The following is a 12,335-nucleotide window of genomic DNA, read 5'->3' as shown; positions in this document are numbered from 1 at the left end:
TCAGAAACTGTTGGTGTGCAGGAAGGATTGGGACGTGGTAGTAGGCGTCCTTCAAATAGAGGACGCACATATAGCATCCTGGAAACAACATTTTTATGGCCGATTTTATTGATTCCATTTTGAATGGCCTGTAAATCAAATAGTCGTTCAGCTTCTTCAAGTTGACAATGGTTCTGAAGGATCCATCCAGTTTCATTAGGAAGAGAGTTGAGTAAAACCCTCTCCCCTGCTCGGGTACAGGTGTTTCTACTAGAACCCCCTTCACAACCAGAGTGAGTACTTCCTGTTGCAGGGCCATCTGCTCCCTTAGGCCTCTGTGGGCTGAAATCCTGACTGTGTTCCTGGGAATGTTTTTGAACTCCAACTTCAGCCCCCTCCTGATTATCCCTAAAACCCAAGCACTGGGCGATATTTTTTCCTAGGCGGGAAGGAAGTGGGGCAACCTTCCATCCACCTGGGGAGGTCCGTCACTTAGGGGGTTTTCTTACTCTCGGAGGATGGACCCCCGAACATGAAGCCTCTGTTATTCCTGTGTCTCCAACCATTTTGGTCTCTAGGAAACTTGCTCCGATTGTATTTCCTCTTCCGAAAGGAGCTCCTATATCAGGGAGCAGACACAGAAGGAAACCCATGTTTCTTGTCCGCTGTCTTATCCAGGATGTCATCTAAGGCCTTCCCGAAAAGAAAGTCCCCTTCGCAAGGGATTGAGCAGAGTTTAGATTTTGACTGCACATCCCCTGGCCAGGTCTTGAGCCATAATGCCCTGCGGGCTGTATTAGAAAGATTTGCTGACCTGGCAGCCAGCCTAACTGAATCTGCCGATGCATCTGCAAGGAATGCAGCCGCCCCCTGCAAAAGAGGCAGACCCGACAGAATTTTCTTTTTAGAGACATTCCCTTTGATCTGCTCCTCTAACTGTTGAAGCCAGATCATCATAGACCTGGCAGTGCAGGTGGCTGCCACTGCCGGTTTCAGAGCCCCTGCTGAGGACTCCCAGGCCTGCTTTAAAAAAAGACTCTGCCTTTTTATCAAGCGGATCCTTTAGGGCCCCCAAATCCTCAAAGGGTAGTGTGTGGATCTTTTAGAGGACTTCGCGATGGCCACATCAATTTTAGGGGTTTTGTCCCACGTAGCCGCATCCTCCTCTTCAAAGGGGTATCTCCGCCTAGAAGGCGGCAGCTGGCCTTTCCGCTCTGGTTTTTTCCATTCCCCATCTATAAAAGAGTCTTGATCCTCTCGTTAACTGGGAATGTGCGTCTCCTCTTCTAATCTAAGCCCCCGAACATGACGTCCAGAACTGTTCTGGGAGTTTTGGTATCAGCAATACCCATAGTCACTCTGATCGCCTTGACCAATTTCTCAGTATTGTCCACCGAAAAACCAAGGCCTACCCCCTCCATCATCATCCGAAGATTCTGATGAAGAGAGGTCAGAGGGGGAAGGATATTCCCTCGTGAAACGGGACTCTACTGATTCCTCCGAGTCCGAGGAAACCCGTTTCTGCTTCTTCCTCTTACGAGAGGTTAAGTTCTTTAAGGAATCCCTGACCTCTGTCTGGATTAAAGTTTTTAAGTCCATAGAAAACCTAGGGGACTCCTCCGCTATAGTTTTCTGTATACAATCAGAGCAAAGGTTCTTAGCGTAGGAGCTGGGAAGGCTATCTTTACATAATGCACACTACTCTTTTTTGGTTCCTAACAACCAGAAGGAAATGAAAGGAGAGAAAAGAGAAAAAACAGAAGAGCACATTACTAAGGTGAACTTTCAAGAAGATCATTCACCACACTGCAGTTCAGACTAGGGTACCGGAGGCGGTGGTTGCCGTTCACATGAACGCTCCCATCTGGTGGAGGTGGATTCACGAGATCTCTTCTGATCGGTTCTGCCGGCACTCGTACGACCCCCACTGCTGTGGCTCTGATGATGGGAAGACTCCCTTCGCTCCGATTGTCTCACATTTTGCTTGACCTATTTACGCTGTTTAGGAGCTTGTGGCTGCTGCTGTTTCTCATGCGGCGGTAACAGCTGCTGCCCAGGTGACTGCGGCTCCTCACTCATGATGACGAGGATGCAGACACCGCCATCTTGACAGCTTCCCATTCCTTAAAAGCATAAGGGGCTCCACCTCCTTTGGGCTCCTCCCCTTCCGGCAGCAGTGTGCTCTCTCTTTTCCATTGACTATAATTATCTTCTTTTTAATTTATAATAAAATACATATATATTATTCCTTTTTTTTTTTTTCTCTTTGCCGGCTGGTGCGCTATGCCGCAGGATCCCTCCTGCGCGTGCACAGCCCAGCGGCTCCCGGCGCACTTGCACGGGGATGACCCGGAAATTGTACCCCACGCAAGCGCAGGCCCGGGCTTCCGGCGCACTCGCACTAGGGCGCGACACAACCCTGCGCAGCCCGGACTTACGGCGCGCTACGTCACAGGACGCGACGCGACCCCGCACTTGCGCAGCCCGGAAGGCCTGCCTGCCGGCGCGCCCAGCCACGACCATGGTGCGTGCGCAGACCCGGCTCACGCGGGAGAGGTCCTGGAAGGCGCCCGCCGCACGCAGACCCAGGCACAGCAAGATGGCCGCATCGATCCCGGGATGCACTCCAGACCCCATGACAGGTACGAGGTACCACCTAGAAAGGCTCCCATCAAGGACAGGAACCAAAAACTGATGCGGAAGAGAGGTACCGCCTTTTTAATCAGTAGGTTCCTGTCCTTGGTGGGCGGATACCCTCTCTCAGGTGGTGCTGTCATGGGAGAAGGGGAAAAATAAAGTGTCCTCAGAGAAATCATATGCTATGTATACTTCTGAACTAGAGATCAACAAAGAGGGTTACCACGTGAGGTGCAAGCTCCCAAATAACCCACCAAACACAGCACAAATAACATAAAATCGCCTTTATTAGGACAAATGGCAATAGACATGTCAAAAAACATACATAATTAAAAAACAGAACCTCTCCCTGCAAGGGATGTCAGACCACATAGAAGCATTTAAGGCAAACAGGCGTTAATATATATTTCTTTGGAAACAATCTCCATTCAGCCTGATGTAAAATAAATAAAAACATGTGCACGATGGCAAAAAGTCCCTTCAGGAACCGCCCATCATTTGAGAATTCAGTAAAACCATGTTACTGGCTGGGATATAACCCCTAGCCCTACATACAATAGAAAATAAACCTACAAATAGTTTATATAAAAGGTAATTATCTTAATAGGGGATTGTGACCAGTACAGCACGTGTGGTGTCTGACGTCCCTTAGCCCCAATGCACGTTTCCTATTCAGTACTTCCTCAGGGGGCGTCCTGATGAGCTGACACGACAGCCGGTGGTCTGCGGATGACCCAACATTGCTAATCTCCTGTGAACGTGAAGAACAGAATCCATGTGTCCCGCGACGGCTCCAGCTCTACTACATCTAGATGGCAGCTGCATAGTAGCTGGACGTGACCATCGAGCCTGCCATCCTGCAGAGACACTGAGGAGCGCATGCTTGCGCTCCTCAGTGACTCGCTGTGACAACATCAAGATGAGCTGAGTTCATGTCAAATGAACTCAGTTCACCTCATTGACGTCAGCGCGAGCGTGGGAAAATTCTCACAGCGCATGCGCTGATGTCATTTGCTGGCACAGCGAGCATGAGAATTTTCCCACGCTCGCGCTGACGTCAATGAGGTGAACTGAGTTCATTTGACATGAACTCAGCTCATCTTGATGTTGTCACAGCGAGTCACTGAGGAGCGCAAGCATGCGCTCCTCAGTGTCTCTGCAGGATGGCAGGCTCGATGGTCACGTCCAGCTACTATGCAGCTGCCATCTAGATGTAGTAGAGCTGGAGCCGTCGCGGGACACATGGATTCTGTTCTTCACGTCGGAAAGGGGAGTATGAGGTTGGTTTATTATTTTACTTTTATTACAGATGACAATGGATTCAGATGGAATGGGCGTAATTGTAAGTGGGGTTTAATTTAGAATATTAAAGGAGCCAGTGTCTTTATTTCAAATAAAATATTTTATTTACAGTGTGGGTGTATTTTTTTTTTTTTCAACATTTCACTTACACTATGGGGTTAGTAATGGGGGCGTCTTATAGACGCCTCTCCATTACTAACCTGGGCTTGATGTCAGCTGGCATTATAAGCCGACATCAACCCCAACCCTGTAAGCTAAGTGCCAGAATTGGCACATCTTATGGATGCGGCGGCTGAGGGTTGCTGTTTCTAGCCTCGGAGGGGGCCAATATTCCTGGCACCTTCCTAGGCTATTAATATCAGTCCCCAGCTGTCTGCATAGCCTGTGCTAGCTATTAAAATAGGGGAACCCCACGTAATTATTTTTGGGGTCCCCCATTTTAATAGCTAGTAAAGGCTAAGTATTCAGCTGGGGGCTGATATTAGTAGCCTGGGAAGCTCCGTGGGTATTACCCCCTTCCCAGGCTTCAAACATCTGCCCCAGCTGTCTGCTTAACCTCTGTAAAGTATAAAATTACGGGGGACCCCACGACAATTTAATTTTTTTCTCTCAAATTCTTTAACAATAAACGACAAGTACAGTAACCAACACAGTCACTGTTCTAATTATATAAGTGACTGGCATCTTTCTATCTATTCTGTGTAGATCTATTCTTTATATTCTAAATTGTCTGGTACCGCTGTGTTTTTTCTGTACGCGGCTGATGAATTGCCGGCTTTTAAACATACGGGTACGTGAAAAATTGGACGGCACTAGCATGGTCCGAGTGCCGTGCGATTTTTTTCACGCATCCATTGACTTGCATTGGCGAGACTCGTCTGAAATACGTGGCAAATCGCAGCATGCTGCGATTTTTTTCTCAGCCCGATTTCAGCTGAGAAAGAAAATCGCATACGAGATGTCACTCATTGATTAACATTGGTCTGAGTGCAATCCGATGTTTTATCTGATTGCACTCGTCCGTTTTTTCACACAGATGAGTATGAGCCCTTAACACCTTTCCTGGAATGCAACCACTACGAACTCTTAGCCAGGGTCTGGAGGCAGAGCTCCATGTTAAAGAGCTGTACACTATAAAAGCTGTCATTGCAGGAGAATAATCACAAATAGAAAAAGCAAGTCAATTACAAACTTGCTTTTTTCATGCTGTCTAATTAATTAAAGCAATTTAAAAACTTTAAAATACCTCTAGACATGTTGGTTTAAAAGAAAGCCAATTATAGGCGGTATAAAGTTAGACAAGACAGTTTAAACAGAACAAAAGAATAAGACACTGAAATTTGATGCATTTTAGGAGCAGTCTAAGAATATGCTGTCTAATCATTACATCTGCCTCAATATTTGTTGTTTTTTTAATATATATAACTATTCAGTTTTTATAGTGAGTGAAACACATTTATGTCAGAGCTATGACTGAGCGTGTTAGCTAGGTGTTGTGTTTAAGTCAACGGGTTTTATTAAATATATTGTACAGTTTACCTTCTGTAGTTTATGTATCACAGTCAAATCTGAGAGCTTAAAAGGACTGTCAGAAAATAATGACTGTTCAAACCAAGTACAGGCATTTTGTACTGTTCCCACCTACTTGTTTTACTTATATCTCCAGCCCGCCATCTTTGATAGCTCTGGGATTATACATTCAGAGAAAAGTGGAAATAGATTGAAAACAAGCAGGTGGACCGAGCACCTGTACTTGGTTTTAACAGTCATTCTGTACTGTAAGACTCTCTTTAATGGCCAACTCTTGAACAACTCTTCTGTTGTAACGAGTGGTCATTTAAGCTCAATTGTAGTCAAAAGTTGATCACCTTTGTGGTATGATACATAACCTACACTATCTACAGAATCTAAACAGTGCTAAATTTCCAATAAAATCCAAGTTACAAAAGGTAATTTGCAAAGTTAAAATGCATACATAAAAACAGCTCGCAAAAGGTCAATGGCTTTTAACTTATGTGTCTGAAAAGATGCTTGGACATAGTCTAATAATTATCTTTCTATATCTCTAGGGCTGTCAAGAAAGTCCAAATGATGCACCACTTGCCAGGGCTGTCTAGAGAGATCTACAAGCCATTGAAGCAAGATTTCTGCGTCTGACAGCTGGATATCCAAACTGCAGCTGCGTGTAACCGATTTTTTGGTCAGCCTATGTTTGCAAACATCTGATTAAAATTGAACAGAAACGAAATATTCCTACCACAGCCCCATGCCAAGTACAGTAAGAAAAATCAAAAACCTTACGTTACCTGGCTACATAAAATGAGCAGAGCCAAACACTTACATCTCTAATATCACACATCTGAGTCCAGGTAAAGACCTGATGTGGTGGAGGGTACACGGTGAATCGATTCCGTTCTTCTGAAACAAAACTTGCTAGCTAAAATGCAAAACAAATAGGAAAGGTATGAAATGCTTTGTATGGTTTTAGATGTACTATCATTTTATGTATTAAAATTTGTTGTCCAGGTAAGATATCAGATATCCACAGGGTAGGTGATAACAGAGATTGGTGTAGGTCCCAGCAGTTGGGACCCCCACTTATTGGCATAATGAAGATCTTTGTATGCCCATTAGAATGGAGCAGCACTCCGTAAGTCTAAAGTGAGCTTTATTCATCCCCAATGAAGTGCCGAGCATTACACTTTTTTTGGCAACCTCATTGAGAATGAATGGATCGGTGGTTGAGCATGCGCATTGTCGCTCCAGTCAAACAGACTTCCACTAATCGATTACCTAACCTGTAGATAAGCGATAAGTTATAAAAGTCTCTCCACCAGACAACCCCTTTTACAACTGACTAGAAAACAGCCTTACACCATGGGATCGTGTGTGGTAGTGATCAGTATACGATCACCACTATCATCAGCTGCACTTCAACACTTCCCAGTTTTAATAAATATCCTCCAGAGATTTTACATATACAGGACAGACCAAAAGTTTGGACATACCTTCTCATTTAAAGATTTTTCTGTATTTTCATGACTATGAAAATTGTACATTCACACTGAAGGCATCAAAACTATGAATTAACACACGTGGAATTATATACTTAACAAAAAGTGTGAAACAACTGAAAATATGTCTTATATTCTAGGTTCTTCAAAGTAGCCACCTTTTGCTTTGATGACTGCTTTGAACACTCTTGGCATTCTCTTGATGAGCTTCAAGAGGTAGTCACCGGAAATGGTTTTCACTTCACAGGTGTGCCATGTCAGGTTTAATAAGTGGGATTTCTTGCCTTATAAATGGGGTGGGACCATCAGTTGTGTTGTGCCGAAGTCTGGTGGATACACAGCTGATAGTCCTACTGAATAGACTGTTAGAATTTGTATTATGGCAAGAAAAAAGCAGCTAAGTAAAGAAAAACGAGTGGCCATCATTACTTTAAGAAATGAAGGTCAGTCAGTCTGAAAAATTGGGCAAACTTTGAAAGTGTCCCCAAGTGCAGTTGCAAAAACCATCAAGCGCTACAAAGAACCTGGCTCACATGAGGACCGCCCCAGGAAAGGAAGACCAAGAGTCACCTCTGCTTCTGAAGATAAGTTTATCCGAGTCACCAGCCTCAGAAATCGCAGGTTAACAGCAGCTCAGATTAGCGACCAGGTCAATGCCACACAGAGTTCTAGCAGCAGACATCTCTACAACAACTGTTAAGAGGAGTCTTTGTGCAGCAGGCCTTCATGGTAAAATAGCTGCTAGGAAACCACTGCTGAGGACAGGCAACAAGCAGAAGAGACTTGTTTGGGCTAAAGAACACAAGGAATGGACATTAGACCAGTGGAAATGTGTGCTTTGGTCTGATGAGTCCAAATTTGAGATCTTTGGTTCCACAGAAAAGGTGAACGGATGGACTCTACATGCCTGGTTCCCACCATGAAGCATGGAGGAGGAGGTGTGATGGTGCTTTGCTGGTGACACTGTTGGGGATTTATTCAAAATTGAAGGCATACTGAACCAGCATGGCTACCACAGCATCTTGCAGCGGCATGCTATTCCATCCGGTTTGAGTTTAGTTGGACCATCATTTATTTTTCAACAGGACAATGACCCCAAACACACCTCCAGGCTGTGCAAGGGCTATTTGACCAAGAAGGAGAGTGATGGGGTGCTACGCCAGATGACCTGGCCTCCACAGTCACCAGACCTGAACCCAATCAAGATGGTTTGGGGTGAGCTGGACCGCAGAGTGAAGGCAAAAGGGCCAACAAGTGCAAAGCAGTCATCAAAGCAAAAGGTGGCTACTTTGAAGAACCTAGAATAGAAGACATATTTTCAGTTGTTTCACACTTTTTTGTTAAGTATATAATTCCACGTGTTAATTCATAGTTTTGGTGCCTTCAGTGTGAATGTACAATTTTCAAAGTCATGAAAATACAGAAAAAGCTTTAAATGAGGTGTGTCCAAACTTTTGGTCTGTACTGTATGTACACAGTATAAGACTAATGGAGAGTTCAAACATATGATTTTATTTCAATACTGTGTAGCCAATGGACCTGGCAGGTAGGCAGCGAGCAGCCAACTGCCTGTGAGATCTCAACCTTATGGTCAGAATTCTGTTATACAGGTTGTCCGGTCTAAGAAGACAAGTTTGTAGTCAATCTATGTGAATGCCAAATTGTTACAACGTGGATGCACACCGACACGATTCCCCGGTATTCCCGATGTGAGCAGTCACGATTTGCATACCTCATGCGTCAACTAGTCTCATCCAACGTCATTCAACAGAAGAAATTTGAGGAAAAACCGGATGAGACTAATCCACATACACACACAAAATTAGAATATCAAAAAGTTAATTTATTTCAGTTCAGCAATTCAAAAAGTGAAACTCATATTATATAGAGTCATTACAAACAGAGTGATCTATTTCAAGTGTTTATTTCTGTTAATGTTGATGATTATGGCTTACAGCCAACGAATACACAAAAGTCATTATCTCAGTAAATTAAAATAATTAACAAAAAACACCTGCAAAGGCTTTCTAGGCGTTTAAAAGGGTTTCTTAATATGTTTCAGTAGGCTCCACAATCATGTGGAAGAATTGACAGATGCCCAGAAGGCAGTCATTGACACACTCCACAAGGAGGGTAAGCCACAAAAGGTCATTGCTAAAGAAGCTGGCTGTTCACAGAGGGCTGTATCCAAGCATATTAATGGAAAGTTGAGTGGAAGGAAAAAGTATGGTAGAAAAAGGTGGACAAGCAACCAGGATAACCGCAGCCTTGAAAGGATTGTTAATAAAAGGCCATTCAAAAATTGGGGGAGATTCACAAGGAGTGGACTGCTGCTGGAGTTATTGCTTCAAGAGCCATCACACACAGATGTATCCAGGACATGGGCTACAAGTGTAGTATGCCTTGTGTCAAGCCACTCATGACCAATAGACAACGCCAGAAGCGTCTTACCTGGGCCAAGGAGAAAAAGACATGGACTGTTGCTCAGTGGTCCAAGGTGTTTTCAGATGAAAGTAAATTTTGCATTTGATTTGGAAATCAAGGTCCCAGAGTCTGAAGGAAGAGTGGAAAGGCCACAATCCAAGCTGCTTGAGGTCTAGTGTGAAGATTCCACAATCAGTGATGGTTTGGGGAGCCATGTCATCTGCTGGTGTAGGTTCATTGTGTTTTATCAAGACCAAAGTCAGTGCAGCCATCTACCAGTAAATTTTAGAGCACTTCATGCTTCCCTATGCCGACAAGCTTTTGGGAGATGGAAATGTCATTCTCCAGCCGGACTTGGCACCTGTCCACACTGCCAAAAGTACCAATACCTGGTTTAAAAACAACAGTATCATTGTGCTTGACTGGCCAGCAAACTCGTCTGATCTTGACCCCATAATATGGGGTATTGTCAAGAGGAATAAAGCAAAAATATCAAATTGGAGGAGGACCCCCTAGGGGACCCGGTTCCGCTAAATCCACTAAGAAATCACAAAGGTAGCAAAAAATGTGGACCTACAACTTAACCTTTAATTACTAAGATTAAAATGGCAATCCTCAACTAGTATAGACATACATTTTTAATTAATAAATATGTTTGTAAGAACACCCCTGTCCCTATAAAGGAGCAATTGCTGACAATGGTCAGACCAGTAAAGGGGTAAAGTCATGGAAAAGTATCACATGACATATACCTAAGAGCGCACATAGGCCTACAGACAAAATAGGCTCAAAAATGCACCAAGCTCACTATTAAACGAGAAAGGGAACAAACCAAAAAGGAAAGAGCTCACCCCCAGTATATGGTTTTCAGAGATTTTTGTCCGAGTCCTCCTTGTGCCCCTTCAAAGGAATGGAGTCTTGGTTATCCACTGTCCCTATTAGTCCCTGAAAAATGGAACTGGCCCTGATTACCCCAGACTCCCGCCCTTACAAGGGCAGTCCACAGCTGGCCCTGACGTACTGGTACAGGCCTGACCCCCGTGTGCCTCCTGATGCGTTTCTTCAGTCATCTGAGTCATCAGGGGAATGGCACATGTGTCTCCACACCAGGAAAGGGCTAGTCACCCATCCTTTAGATACAAACGGGGGTAGAGGGGTAACAAATAGAAAAAATAGATAATTTAAATAGAGCATGCTCAGATGGGAACTTCCCCCACCAGATATGCTCATATGTCATGATTGGACACATTTGAATAATAGTCAAATGAACAAATCAGAGAGATGTCCTACCTGTGGAGATAATGCCCTTGCGTTAAGTAAAGGTGTGTGCACAGATACCCAACTCACATGTGTCTTGCTGGGCGGAGCCAAAACACCTGAGCCATCACTAAGCTGTGGAACGCAACACGCGCTCCAAATTGGATATCATTTCACCATTGTCAGTCCAGTGGAACGCAGAGTGCGCTCCATGCATGGTATCGAGCGTCATTTCCGGTGTGTCTAGGAAGGGAAATTGCATTTCCGATGCTCCTATCATTTCTACTGGTATCAGACCTGTGGAATGCAGAATGTGCTCCACTCAGAAAGGAGGCGACATATCCGATGTGTCCGAAGACGTCACTTCCGGTGCGCCTGTGGAATGCAACATGCGCTCCAAATGAGACGCAATATGAGCCCCGTGCTCTCCAAACCTTCCACCCTATAAAAATATTTACGCACATCCCATAAAGAATAAGCATGGGCTCCACACAACACACTTATCCCCTTTTTTTTTTGCATATTTTTGGGATATCACATTGCCTATAAATTCATGATATTCTCTTAATCAGGAACCTTCTGCACCATGAATAAGATATACCCTTTCGCAATACACAAATAGGACAAGATATAATGTATATCAAAAGTAGGATTAACAAATAGTCATCTGATTTGGAATAAAATACTGTTAAATAGGAGGATTTCAACAAAAAAAGAAAAACAAAGTAATGAGGCTTAGGTCTATTAAATGAAACAGCTATAGGTCAGCTGTTCATTTAGACCCCGTGGGACTGTGGTCTTCAGAGAAAAAAATCCATTTTGTTTCTTTTTGCAATAATATGCGGTCCCAATCACCTGCTCATACTGATTTGGTCACCTTCTCAATGTCAATAAATTTTATTGCAGTTTTATCACCACCATGAAGTCCAATAATATTTGCAATGGAAGTATCCCTATTGTACAAGGGGACAATATTTGCGTATTCGCAGGGATTGCTCGAATGATAATGTCTTTAAACAACAGGCGGATGACTTGGGTAATAGGTTCTCCACAAAACATTTAACATCAGTAAATCCAAAAGTAGAATACATATTTTAACCCCTAAGAATCAAAGAGTGAAAATGTGGTGAGATTTATCACCACATTCAGCAATGGAAGTAAAAAAGATTCTCTAGAAATATTGGTCCATCTTGGAAATGGATAGGGATATACCTCCTTATTTGGGGAGGGATATCCCCATGTTACCTATAAAAGATGTAGCTCGTTGCGCGATAGACTGGTGCGGAGTCACTTTGTAGCACCACGGAGTGAAACGTGGCTGAGATCAGACATGAAAGGCTTTTTCAAGTGTGGTAACAGTATAGTCTGCTCCTCTACGGTTAACACTAAGACGTTCACGGGTACAAATGTTGATAAAGGATTCACCATCATGGACTTCATCAATTGCCGAACACAAAGTGTGATCTACAAGGGCACCTGTCGGTGCAGGCTTGAATACATTCGCGTCTTATTTTGCCAATGAGACGCAGGGTGGGGGAGCATCTTGGTGACATTGAGCACAATAGGGATACTCCCATTGCAAGACATATTATTGGACTTCATGGTGGTGATAAAACTGCAATAAAATTTATTGGCATTGAGAAGGTGACCAAACCAGTTTGAGGGGGTGAAGACCACAGCCCCATGGGGTCTAAATGAACAGCTGACCTATAGCTGTTTCAT

General features: G+C 43.9%; 1 protein-coding gene across 1 annotated transcript in view; it reads right to left on the bottom strand.

The window, feature by feature from the left end:
* UNG (uracil DNA glycosylase) overlaps nt 1-12,335 on the bottom strand; it is a 35,512-nt gene that overhangs the window by 19,661 nt on the left and 3,516 nt on the right. The window contains exon 3 of the mRNA XM_073672509.1: nt 6,260-6,355. Coding sequence (XP_073528610.1) covers nt 6,260-6,355 — 96 coding nt within the window. The remainder of the gene's footprint in view (nt 1-6,259; nt 6,356-12,335) is intronic.

Source organism: Phyllobates terribilis, unplaced genomic scaffold, assembly GCF_046119375.1.
Source record: "Phyllobates terribilis strain yellow unplaced genomic scaffold, ASM4611937v1 Scaffold_1__5_contigs__length_1240528914, whole genome shotgun sequence".
NCBI lineage: Eukaryota > Metazoa > Chordata > Amphibia > Anura > Dendrobatidae > Phyllobates > Phyllobates terribilis.
The sequence above is the reverse complement of the archived record's forward strand: the minus strand, read 5'-3'. Positions and strand labels throughout refer to the sequence as shown.